The sequence below is a fragment of the Thamnophis elegans genome, chromosome 5 (assembly GCF_009769535.1).
Source record: "Thamnophis elegans isolate rThaEle1 chromosome 5, rThaEle1.pri, whole genome shotgun sequence".
NCBI lineage: Eukaryota > Metazoa > Chordata > Lepidosauria > Squamata > Colubridae > Thamnophis > Thamnophis elegans.
This window is the reverse complement of record NC_045545.1, coordinates 73,499,049-73,511,431: the sequence shown is the minus strand read 5'-3', so window position 1 is coordinate 73,511,431 and position 12,383 is coordinate 73,499,049. Positions and strand designations below refer to the sequence as shown.

General features: G+C 39.3%; 1 protein-coding gene across 1 annotated transcript in view; it reads right to left on the bottom strand.

Moving 5' to 3' along the window:
• PLCG1 (phospholipase C gamma 1) overlaps positions 1–11,623 on the bottom strand; it is a 119,374-nt gene extending 107,751 nt beyond the window's left edge. Inside the window, 1 exon segment of the mRNA XM_032217850.1 lies at positions 10,383–11,623. Coding sequence (XP_032073741.1) covers positions 10,383–10,584 — 202 coding nt within the window. The 5' untranslated portion in view covers positions 10,585–11,623.
• Between the last annotated feature and the right edge of the window lie 760 nt (positions 11,624–12,383).

Genomic DNA, 12,383 nt, shown 5'->3' with positions numbered 1-12,383 from the left:
AAGGGAAGTGTATGAAGCAGCAGCTTCTAATCTTAAGAGTGGTTACAAATAGTTACAACACAATTTCCTTCTTTCCAAAGTCTATCTTTCTAAAAATCAAACCCATGTTTATTTTTTTCTTTTTTCAGTAAAACTCCATAAAGGGTTTCCAGTCACGAATAAATGAAGTAATTTTCTTTTCTCTAAACAAATAAATTAATTTTGACATCTCTAATTCTGCCATCTTCACATCAGTTTCTTAAATTTTTAATAATTCTTAAAGGATATATTTGCAAAGGAAATTGACCATACATTGGGGAAAGAAAGTAAACTAAGATTTGTAAGAATTCTAATAATCTCACAAGAAGCCAAACACAATTCCTGTAATAGATATTTCTTATTTTCTCCATAAAGATATTAGGAGGATATTGAGTGTCCTAAAATAAGTATTCACATGTGGCAGGGACATCAAATGAAAATGCATATAGTTGGAAAGGAAGAATGGAACCAAATAATTGGAAAAAGTTGTAAAATTTTATCTGTTTTTAAAAGAAAGGCAATCTCAGTGGGATTAATAACACACTAATAAAATCTGTCCAAGATTTTATAATAAAACATACTATTTAATCTTGTGCATTAATCACAGAATTGCTTGAATTATAAGATTCCTGACTATGTAATATGAAGCAATATTTAAGTGCTTTCAAATGACACTTCTAGTTCTTATAAAAGGAGGCCTCTATGATTGGGAGTAGAAATTGAAATACTCTTAATTTTCCTAACAATTTCCCCTGCAAGTGCAGGCTCTCTTTTTTCCAGATCAACTGAGTGCTCATTCTTTGGTTGCAACATGAATTGAGTCACAGGCTTGTAACACTGGATGAGAAAGAATAAGTGGCCCAAAGTCACACAGATGGCTTTCATGCCTAAAGTGGGACTACAACTCATTATCCTGGTTTCTAATCTGTTTTAACCCGTAGACCAAACTGGTTCTCTAAAAAAACTATAACTCAACATTCAAGAGAAAATAAAGACTATAACTACCATATTTTTCAGAGTATAAGACGTGCCGGAGTATAAGACGCACCAAGGTTTTGAAGAGGCAAATTTAAAAAAAGGTTTTGCACTCTGCAAACCTCCCAAAAACGGCTCATTTTTTGCAAAAACGGTCCCATTCCCCCCCCCAAAAGGCATGAATAGCCTTTAGGGGGCTTACAGAGTTGCTCCTAGGGGGTACACCGCCCCAAAATGAGCAAAAAATGGCCTGGTTTTTTTTGCAAAAACAAGCCCTTTTTGTCAAAGAAAATTTGCATGCATAGGTTTATAGAGTATTCCTGGGGGCTGGGGGGGGGGCAAAATTGAGCAAAAAACGGGCCATTTCCACTCATTTCTGCCTTCCCCATTCCCCAGGAGCTCTCTGAAAGCCTTCTACAGGCTCTGCACGGCCATTTTGGTAAAGGGGACAGGGTTTTGGGAGGCAAAAAATGCTGTATTCAGTGTATAAGATGCACCCAGATTTTCAGCCTCTTTTTTTGAGGGAAAAAGGTGTGCCTTATACTCTGAAAAATACAGTAGTCACTGTAAGTCTTTTAATGCCAGCAGGTATTTTACATATCATTTTAAAAGGATGATATTTATTTATAGATTCAAAATGCCAAAGTGCTATAAAACAGATGATGTTAATTTAAAAAATTATAGATTGATGTAAAGATCATTAATAAAATAATATTTTTAAAAAATATTTTATTTATCCTAGATTTAGTTCAATCAATTAAAAGAGCATAAATGTGTTCCCATTTATAGATTCCCAAAAATATATTACAGCCAGGCTTTAATAATTCTACAACAAATAGAATAGAATAGAATAGAATCCCAGAGTTGAAAAGGGCCTTGCAGGTCTTCTAGTCCAACTCCCTCCTTTAGGCAGAAAAGCCTACACCAAATATGTCACAACTAGTATGACTCAACTTTCCTCCCAACTGTTGCTGTAAAGTTAGATTTTTCTGATAGTCCTGCAGAGTTTGTACCACTGTGCCACTACTAGGAAGAGTAGTGATTATTTAGCAAGTAATTGGTTAAGGTAACTTGACTAAGCCAAGACTGAGTCTATCATCAGCTCATTAGGTGACTTCAGGCCATATACAGTCTTTCACTAGAGGCTAACGAACCTGATGAGGTTGCTGGTAGAAGAACTGGAGAAATAAGGTGTTTGGCAGAGATTTGGTCATAAAAAAAGTAAAACGCTTGGAGCACCTCCAAACATTTATGGTATCCAATCTGATGCTTTCCAATCAGGGTGGATAAAATTCAAATTAAAAAAAATTAAAATCGGATTTATTTTTATTTTTATCAAATTTATTTTAATAAAATGTTTTTGTTTAAACACTGATCTAAAGATTGTTTTCTATTTAAGATACATTAATAATTTAGTTTATTCAGCATGAAATGGAGCTTAGTTATAGAGCACGAGGTTGTATATTCTGCAATATTTACATTTTTTGTAAACTCATTCAATGAATCCAAGCTCTACAAGCTAAACAGAAAACTTTCATTTTGTTTGCAAATAATAATATTAAAAATTTTAACTACCAGCAAGAATGAGTCCTTACATTTAAAGAGCACCTGTCATTTCAGATCCATCATGGCAGCGCTGTTAGCGGGCATCCACTCACTTGCTGCCCGCCATTAAAGTGAATGGGACTGTCAGTGAGTCAACAATGGGTGAGAGGAGGAACCGCTGCGGGACAGAGATGACAGTTGATCTTTAAAAATTATGATTTAAATCAAGCCTTTTATTAGTGATTTAAATCAATTTGATTTAAATCAAATCAGCCTTGTTTCCAATGGGATTTAATCCAATGTATTCCACTCCAAATTCCTTTTTACTCAGGAAACACGATTCAAAGGCAGACAACTGCAATTCTTAGAGTTGCTAGGCAAAAGCTAAAGGCCTCAGATTATGGCATATATTTTGAGATATTTAAAAAATGCTACTGTATACAGAAAACCTACTCTATACATTAAAAAATATACTGTGCTCTGAACATAAAGTGTGGATTGTGGTATTAAACAATTGAATATTTAATTTTTAGTTTTGGACAATTACATGCATTAGCCAAATGGAGTGTAACTCTATCTCAAATCTTGCTGTCAGCAGACAGAATAAATGAAGAAAAAAAATCAACACAGTGGTTCAAAAACAAAGCAATTGTCACCTTTGTTCCTTTTTCCTCTTCTTTGTGGCTTAAATTTAGTTTTAAAACAACAGCCACATTTTGTTGTAAGTTAGAAGCATTTCTATTCTTTTCACTCCCAACCAAGTACTGTAAAGGAAAATACAAAAGTAAACTTGTCCAAATTTTACAACTACACCATGTCTCAGGTCACCATCTCTGTTAAGCTACATCAGGAATATCAAACTCAATTTCATTGAGGGCCGCATCAGGGATGTGTTTGACCTTGGGGGGCCGGGGTGAGCATGGCTGGGGTGGGCATGGCCAGCTCGACATCACTCATGTCGGGGCTCCTGTGGTGGCCTCAGCACTCTGCCAGCAAAAACAGGCTCCCGAGCTCCGTTTTCGTCTGCAACGGCCTCTTCCAACCCTCTGCCCACAGCTCTCGTGAGCTATTTTTGCTGGCAAAGGCACCGCGGGCCACTCCTTTGCGGTTTCCAGGGCAGCCCCACGGGACAGTTCTAAGCACCCTGGCCTTGAGTTTGACACCCCTTAGTTACATAAAGAAAAAAACCCATTTGATATGAATATTTCAAAGAGAAGCTGACAATTCTTCATACAATTTTCTTTCCCAATTATTGAAGGAAGATGCCCAGTAGATTCTATAGTGGGCATATCAAGATGTCCCACCAACTTCCAGGTGCCATTAAGCTGACTAACATTTAAATATGAATGTGATGGTAAGTTAGTCTATATGATCAAGAGAAATACAGTGTCTGAGGTTTCAATGCTGTCAAAAAATAATGTTCCTGTTATGGCAACGTCAATGCTCTTCATCAGTTGCTATAGTGATGAAGAGCTTGCCAGAGGAAGGAAGGACTTTAAAGAATCTTGCAGTCAAGCATGATAACCATTATAGGACGGGTAGGCTCTGTGGCTAGATCCATACCAAAGCTTTGATTAATTTATTGATGAGAAGCTCCATTTATTAGCCCTCTGCTCATGCACATTTTTCTCAGTTAAGTGCTTGGGCTCCATCTTTCATATAGATCATCTCTGAAATAAACTCTTAAGAGCAATCAGTGTGTGTGTGTGTGTGTGTGTGTGTGTGTGTGTGTGTGTGTGTGTGTAATATTTACAATGGATTTGAATAATAAATGTAGAACTGTCCTTCAGGTCAAAAGGTCACAGCAACACTTTAAAAAGTTTTGCATAATGTATTTAATAAAACAATCCAAACACTCCACTATCTTCTTTCTTTAACTATACTGGGAGCATCTGGCAAAGCATTCAAATAAATATAACCACACTGGCCTCTGGATTCCTAGAACAATACTACTAAATTGCCCGACAAAATACAGCTAAGCATAGTGGAAAGAAATGGCAGCACTAACTGTGGAAGCAAAGTTTGCTTTATGATAGATGTTGACTTTCCTCCCTTTTAAAGTGCTATAACATACTGACTAAAATTTGAAAAAAGTTTTCTTTTCATATTTGATGAATATTTTACACAGCAAATAAATCCTTGAGGAGGACAGAGCGAGGTTCAGAGTTTGGTTCAACTTTCCTAAAGTCATCTGGATGTGATCACAAAACAATTGCACTTTTATTGTTTTCTTATTGTGGTACATTGCAGCATGTATGTATGTATGTATGTATGTTAAACTTATATGGATGATCTATAAAATCAGTCTGATTGACCTTTGAGCACACTTAAATCCTATAAGGTTTCAATTAAATAGAAATACAGTACTGGAGTAAACATTCTATTGCTTTCAAGGATTTGGAAAATCACTGATGACATGAACGTATATTTATCCTTCAAAAATAAATGACAAAAACAGATATGTAAGAATACCAGACTTTCCAGAAAAACATCATTAAAAAAAAAACTGATGCAACTAAACCAAACCCCTAAACTGTTCCAGAGGGAATGATTTTTATATATCAACATGGAAAAAAACAAATTTTACATAGAAAATTATTTTGTAGCAGACATTGTGTGTCTATTTCTGTGTCAGTGCGGGGCAGTAAGTGAATAGATGTAAAAAGAGAGATGGTACATTTGTGTTTATATGCACCACAAAAAGAAAGAGTATACCCATTACTCTAGCCCAGGGGTGTCAAGCTCGATTTCATTGAGGGCCACATCAGGGTGTGTTTGACCTCGAGGGGCCAGGATGGGCACGGCCAGCTCAATGTAATTTGTGTCAGGGGAGGCTGTGGTGGCCCAAGCGCTCTGCCAGAGAAAACGGGCTCATGAGCTCTGTTTTCAGCTGCGATGGCCTCCTACAACCCTCTGCCAGTGAAAACGGAGCTCGGGAGCCCATTTTCGCTGGCAGAGCACCGCAGGCCAGTCTTTTGCTGTTTCCAGGACGACCCCACGGGCGAGATCTAAGCAACACACGTGCCGGATCTGGCCCCCGGGCCTTGAGTTTGACACCCCTGTTCTAGCCAAAAGCAACATAGCCATTAAGGGTAGGGGAAAATGTTTTCTAAAAAACTTCACAGCCTTTATCCAAAAGCTACTTCCTACAAAGAAATAACAAAATCCATGCCAAGAAGCCATGTTATGTTTTTATGCAGTCAGATTTTTAAAAAATGATTAAAGACAGAAAATGAGGATCTCCTCACAAAAAAGGTTCCTTCCGAGATTCATAGGACAAAAATAATCATTCAATTGCAGCTGTGTTAACTAGGCTGCCACTTAGAACTGAGTCCTCAATAGCCTATTGGAGAAAAAAGTGGAAAATTTTGATCCTTGGCATTTGAGGGTTTTACTAAAATCAAGTATACTATCTAGAACTAGAACCATGTAGATCAGGGGTAGTCAACCTTTTTATAGGCAACCCACTTTTGTATCTCTGTTAGTAGTAAAAATTTCTAACCGCCCACCGGCTCCACAATAATGATGATTTATAAGTAGGGAAGTAACTTTATAAAATTTATAAAGCAGAGTTACTGCAAACCCCTACCGCCCACCATGAAAGCTGGAACGCCTACTAGTGGGCGGTAGGAACCAGGTTGACTACCACTGATCTAGATGTTTTTTCTGCACTGCATTCTGCTTCAGACATTTGCACATAAAATCAGTGAGGCTGATAAGGCTAGACATTTTAGAGAGATTCTAAGGAATAATATATGGTAATCTGAATACACCTGAATTAAGGCCTGGAACAACAGCGACGCCAGGTTCATGAGACATTATGCCGTTCTTCATATCACATCACATCCAAAAGTTTGGTTTCCATAGTTGGATTCTATTTATTGATTTTCTGCAGCAAAACTATTTCTAGGAGAATCTATTTTATTCATGTCATCAAGATTATATTAGTTTAATTGGGTGTAGACTATAAAACACAGGCATTCTTTTCTTTAATTTCAAGATTGGCAACATTTATTGGGGGATGTGTGTGTGTGTGTGTGTGTGTGTGTGTGTGTTTGTGTGTGTGTTTCATATTAGGAAAATGAAGCGACCATAAACCAAATAATAGTACATGTCTCCATATACTACTGTAAGTCTATTCAACTCAAGATCTGAATTACGGAAAGAGTAGGCAACCTGAAAAGCAACCTTTCAATTAAAAAAACAGGAAGCAAGACAGAGGATGAGACCTTGTTTTATAAAATATACTGTAAAACCCAAACACATTTAGATCTAGAACACAATACCCTCACACTGAATAAAACTCAAGAACCAGTGCTAAGTCTCATTGTATCTCAGGATGACCTGCCTATCTTGAACACTTCATCCAGATAAAGTTAGTAAAACTATTTCCTCTTTCACAGATAATACCACCAAGTATTGATGTGCAGAGTGTTAATCAGCAGCCATCACAGATCACAATACTACACTGTGACAGCAGGAAGGGAAGAGTATCTTTTCCTATGACTTCCATCACTTTCTAATGAAATCAACTTTTATATTCACAAAGGAACTAGCTTAGCTTCAAAACTAGTTTCCTGGATTCGTCCTTCCTTCCTTAATCCAAAACAAATTCTCACCAGCAAGCCATTTTCTAGATCAGTGTTTTTCAAATCTGGCAAATATAAGATGTATGAACTCCCAAAATCCCCCAGCCAGTATCTTAAACATTGCCAACATTTGAAAAACATCATTGCATATATTCTTCACCTTGGACAAGAGGGAATCCCTTTCCAGAAAAGAAATAATCAAACAACTTAAAAATGAATGTCCTGGGCATATAGTTAAATGTATTAGAGAGACACCATTTGACTATAAGACTGCAGTACAAGGTTTCTGAGTCACACCATATTGAGCTATAATATGCTATTTGCTTAGCATGTATGTAAAACCTTCAGTGCAATTTATAAACCAACGTTTCTTTTTGCAAGGCTTTATGCATTATACTCACACACAAAAACAGATAATATTAAAAATATTAAAGTGATGTGTGAGTCAGTAAGAACAAATAATACAGCCCTAGAGCATCTTTTATTTTGGAAATTATGAGCTACTTAAAGTATCTCTCAACTAATTCATTATAACTCTCTTCAACTACACATAAATTGGGAAACATATTTTTATGGACTTCAAAGTGGTTGAATTTAATTTGTGCTTGTTCAAGGTATCTCCAGAAAAGCATATATCAGTGACAAATTCAATTATGTATGTTTCTGAACAGTATTTTCTCACTAATCACAAAATCTCACACTATTTTATCTACTACGTTTACTGCTAAAAGAAAAAAGGAATAAGACCTGTCAGAGAGAGGGAGGGGGGAGGGAGGGAGAGAGAGAGAAGAGAGCAGGAGGGAGGGAGAGAGGAATCTTAGTGCTTCTAAAGTTATCTCAAATTAAACATCTTTCTCAGAGAACCCAAGTTTCCCTGGACTCTCCAAACTTAATACATATATTAGTTATAAGTGTTAAAAACATATCTCACGAACATAGAAAAAGGATTACAGTACAATTAATCAATCCATCATCCAGCTGTGAAAACATCTGCAAGGCTGATAAATTGGTTGCTAATAGACTATTTAAGAGATCTGCATTTCTCAGCTCAGATTTCAAAGGCTATCACGGTTAGTCCAATATAGAAACAGGGCTGACAATAAATGCTGTAAACTGACATATTATGTCTGAATATATGTATTTTAATTACATTTACAGGCATGCATATGCACAAAAAAGTAGCTGATCCAGAAACCAGGAAATGTAAAAAATAAAAAAATGACATTTGGGACCTCTAGAAGTAACCTAGATCTACTGTGGTTTTAAATTTCATGACCTTTTCATTCCAATATTTATATTTCTTCCCTCTCCAAATACTTCATACATTTTATACGCAGAATTTAATCCACAAAGACTATACCACAATGTATCCATTAGAATTGAAAGTATTAATCATTCATTCATTAGATTTATATCACTTCTTTCCTCCAAAGATCTAAGACAGCCTACCACAAGATATTGCAAGTCTATTTGCTTTGTAAATGAGTTTCTAACTCTGGGAAAGCAAAAAGGAGAAAAGGCTGCTTAATTCTCAGTTTTATTTGGCATGGGAATCCAATAATCCAGCTATCTGAGCTTTTTGTATCGATGATCTCACTGCAGGGACAAAGGGAGGAAGAAATATATTAAAGAATTCCAACTCTGTTTGTCTTTACTTTCCAAGGCAGATGCAGCAATGTTTGTCAAAAAGCGCAGTTATAAAACAATTTCAGATTTGAATGACACCACATAGAAAACACAGCATCCTTTTTGTTCATATTAATAAAATTTTGTTAGTGAAGCACTGTAAATCAGGAGACATACAGATAATACAACTGATGGAGAAATTCATCTTTCAAAATAAGTCCATAAAAATCAAGCAAACTTACTAAGGGATAATTAACATATAAACTTAATAATTAAATTTGTGCATAAGCTCTGATGCTTATGCACAAATACTGCTTATTCCACACTGCTTATTCACTTATGACCCACTCAAAAGCAAAACAAGTAACAGTTGTTTATCTACTAACCTGAAAGCAACTTTTGCACACCATAGGTCTTCAGATAACATTTTTCCTACCTGTAGAAATCATGAGTTGTGCCCTTTAGGCCAAATGTAAAGAGTTTCCATTTTTAAAGTATTTGGACATGCTTTCTCCATTTTGAGCTTTTCTATATATATCCAGTTTTCTGTATACGCAGAAACATCACAATTCTCTTTTCCTATTATAAGTTTGATGTTTTGAAAAAGAGGGAGAACCAGAATATTTGGATTCTCAAATGACTGAAACTGATATTTAAATCATCATTGACTGATCATCAATAAGCATAATAGATAAAATATTTTGAATTCTGAGTATAGTGAAGATTCAAAACTAAAAGGTTCCACATTAAATAACATTTTTAAAACATATCAAACTGTTCTCTAAAATGAACTGTGGGGAAATAATTTTACCAGGACCAGACAAAACAGCACAAAACAATGTTTATTAATGATAGAGATGTTCCACACTGAAAGAACTGGTTGGTAGTCCACATAGTTTATTCTACAAAAGGCAACCATGCACTTCTCAGAAACTCCTAGGTAGGCTATAAAGTCCATTTTAACATCGAATGGAAAAAGTAAGAGATTCTATCAGGACATAGCAGCCAACAATAGTCCACACCTCCACCAATGGGGCTGATCCAATTTTAGAGCCAGCTAAATCTATGAATATCACAGGCAACTCACACCTCCAAATTCTACAAATTATGTTTTGTGTGACGAACAGTATTTTCATATTAGACCAGGTTGAGAGGTAGCAACCAATTCTAGATCAGCCAAAGATCTGAACCCAAATCTTAGTCAAAAAGTCTAGTGGGCCAGAGTACTTTGGAGACAATTCTACCACATGTCAACAAATCTACAAAGTACAGCCAAGCCACTGGCAAGTTGCCTACACCAGGTAGTTAGACTACAACTCCCAGTTTTCTTTTTTTAGGCCGGCGTTACACCACAAATGTCTACCACAGGCATAAGCAGCCAAAGATGTGGGACTATCTTCAGCATCATTTCTGTTTACTCCTATCGAAGGGAAAGGAAGGCGTTTATTAACTCGTGAAGACCTTCAACGTAGCTCCAAGTTCATTCAAACGAGCCAGCACAACCATAAACATGCTTGGTTGGAGATGGTCGGGCCAAAAATCCCGGCCGTCCGCATGCAGGGATTACCTCAAATTTTACTCGCCCGTTTTTTCGGGTGCTTAACCAAGGATTAAATCCAAGCCACTTACTTGCGCCTTCGATTTTGTCCGACCCCCTGCTCCAAATGATCTGCCTGGTTTCCAGCTTGACCTGGAACGTTTTTCTCTCGGGTCTCTGGGACTTCTTGGAGTAAAAGAGTGTCATGACCGTACCCACTTCCAGGCTCCGGCAGAGGTGACCCACTTCGGCTTCACTTTGGATGCAGGGTCCATTGGTGAAGAGAGACGCCATGGTGACTCCCCAGCCTTTTCCTCCTTTCTCCAGCTGGGCGAGAGAGAAAAAAGGAGGGGGACTTCACAAACAAAAGAGAATTGTCTCTTTTGGCACCGGAGCCGAAGCCAAAAGAAACTGGTGGCGGAAAAAAAGGGGGGGGAGGAACGGGGGAAGGGCAATTTTCTCGTCGTTTTAACTCCGTAGCAACATCCTTCCCAGCTACTCCTTTCTCTGCTCAGAGGCAGCGCTTTTTTTTTCTTTAAAGGTTAGTCCCCTTCTTCCCGGGAGAGAGAAGAGCGGGGGCGGGGAGAGGGAAAAAAGAAGGCGGCGCGGGATGGTGAGGGGTGGGAGCGAGGGGGTCGTCTTAGTCCCGGCCGGTTGCTGCTTCCTTGGGCCCCCTCAACTTTTCAGTCCCAGAAAGCGGCTTGAAAAATGCCCTCCTCCTCTTTTGCAGCCGTACACCATTTTCTGCCCTTGCCTCCTTCCCGTTTTTTTATTTGGTTTTCCCTCCCATCCTGAAAGGAGCTTCAAGTAAAAGGAAGCCGGGGGGGAGAGGAACAAGGAGTGGGAAGGGAAGGAAGAATGAGAACGAGGAAGGCTTCCCGGCTCAGGGAAGGCTCGGAGGCCGGAACCCAGAACGCGCCTTTCCCCTTTTCTCTTGCGGAGCTTTTATTTCCAAAGCCTCCTCCCCCCTCCTCCTCCAGGCTTTCTTTCCCTAAAAACGGAGCTTTTGATCCGAATCGGGCGAGTTGAACCTCTTTCTCCCCAAAGCTGGGCCAGTAACGGCTGCAGGGAAAGAGAGGGAGGCGAGTTTTTTTCACGGCTCTGGAAGCGAGAATCCCCGCCGAGCTCTCCTGCGACAGAGCCAATGGCACGCTCGGGGAAGGCTCTTTGGGTCTCCCGCTCGCTATGGCCTCGGCCCGAAACGAAAGCAAGATATATTTGCTTCGCTTTCGCTCGCTCGCTCTCGGACAAGTGCGCTTTGCACCTCGTCAGAGTGGCAGAGCTCGGCGTGGAGCCCCAGGAGCGACGCCAGCCGACTCCAGGGGCGCCCTGGACCCTGGGAGAGGAAGACAAAAGATCCCAGGCGGAAGGCCGGAAAACGACCTCGGGGTTGCTCTTTGACACACGCAACAAAATGAGAGATTTATACCAGCACGCACCACTTAGCTCTTCCCCCGCCCCTGCCCCTTTGCTCTACTAAACTATATTAAAGCGGGAGTAGATGGTGTGTGTGTATCTGTGTGTGCGTGTAAGAGGCGGGATTAGTTTCTTAAAACGATTCGACCCTCCACCCGTATAGGGTCACGCCCCCCTCCTCCGGCGGGCCTTGTGATTTATTTCATTTTCTTCTTTTTTGGGGAGGCTTAAGAATGGGAAGGTGGGCGCCTGACAAATGCAAAGATGTAGACAAAAGGTCAGCTGAGTTGCACCCGTTTCTGGGCATTTACAGGCTTGGCCGGCTTTGCTGTTAGGCAAAGGATGTTTTAAATATCGACGGAGGGACGACGCGGCAGCCAGGGTTCAAACAACAACTGGTTTATTCTAAGCTGACAGCGATTCGAAGAACAGAACGCGCGCCAAAGGTATTTATACGAACAGTTTAACCAATCACCGGCCGGGGACTGGGCAGCAACCGCTGACGTCAGTCCCTCGGCCAATCAACTGTAACTCTAGGCCGGCAACACCCTCTGCAGCTTTCAGCCAATCAGAAAGCAAGAGGCTGTTGCTGGCATCATGAATATTAATGAATACTTAACACCCCTTCCCCCCAGTTCTGCGCATGCCCGAAACGGAGCATGCGTAGTCCTGAAGGT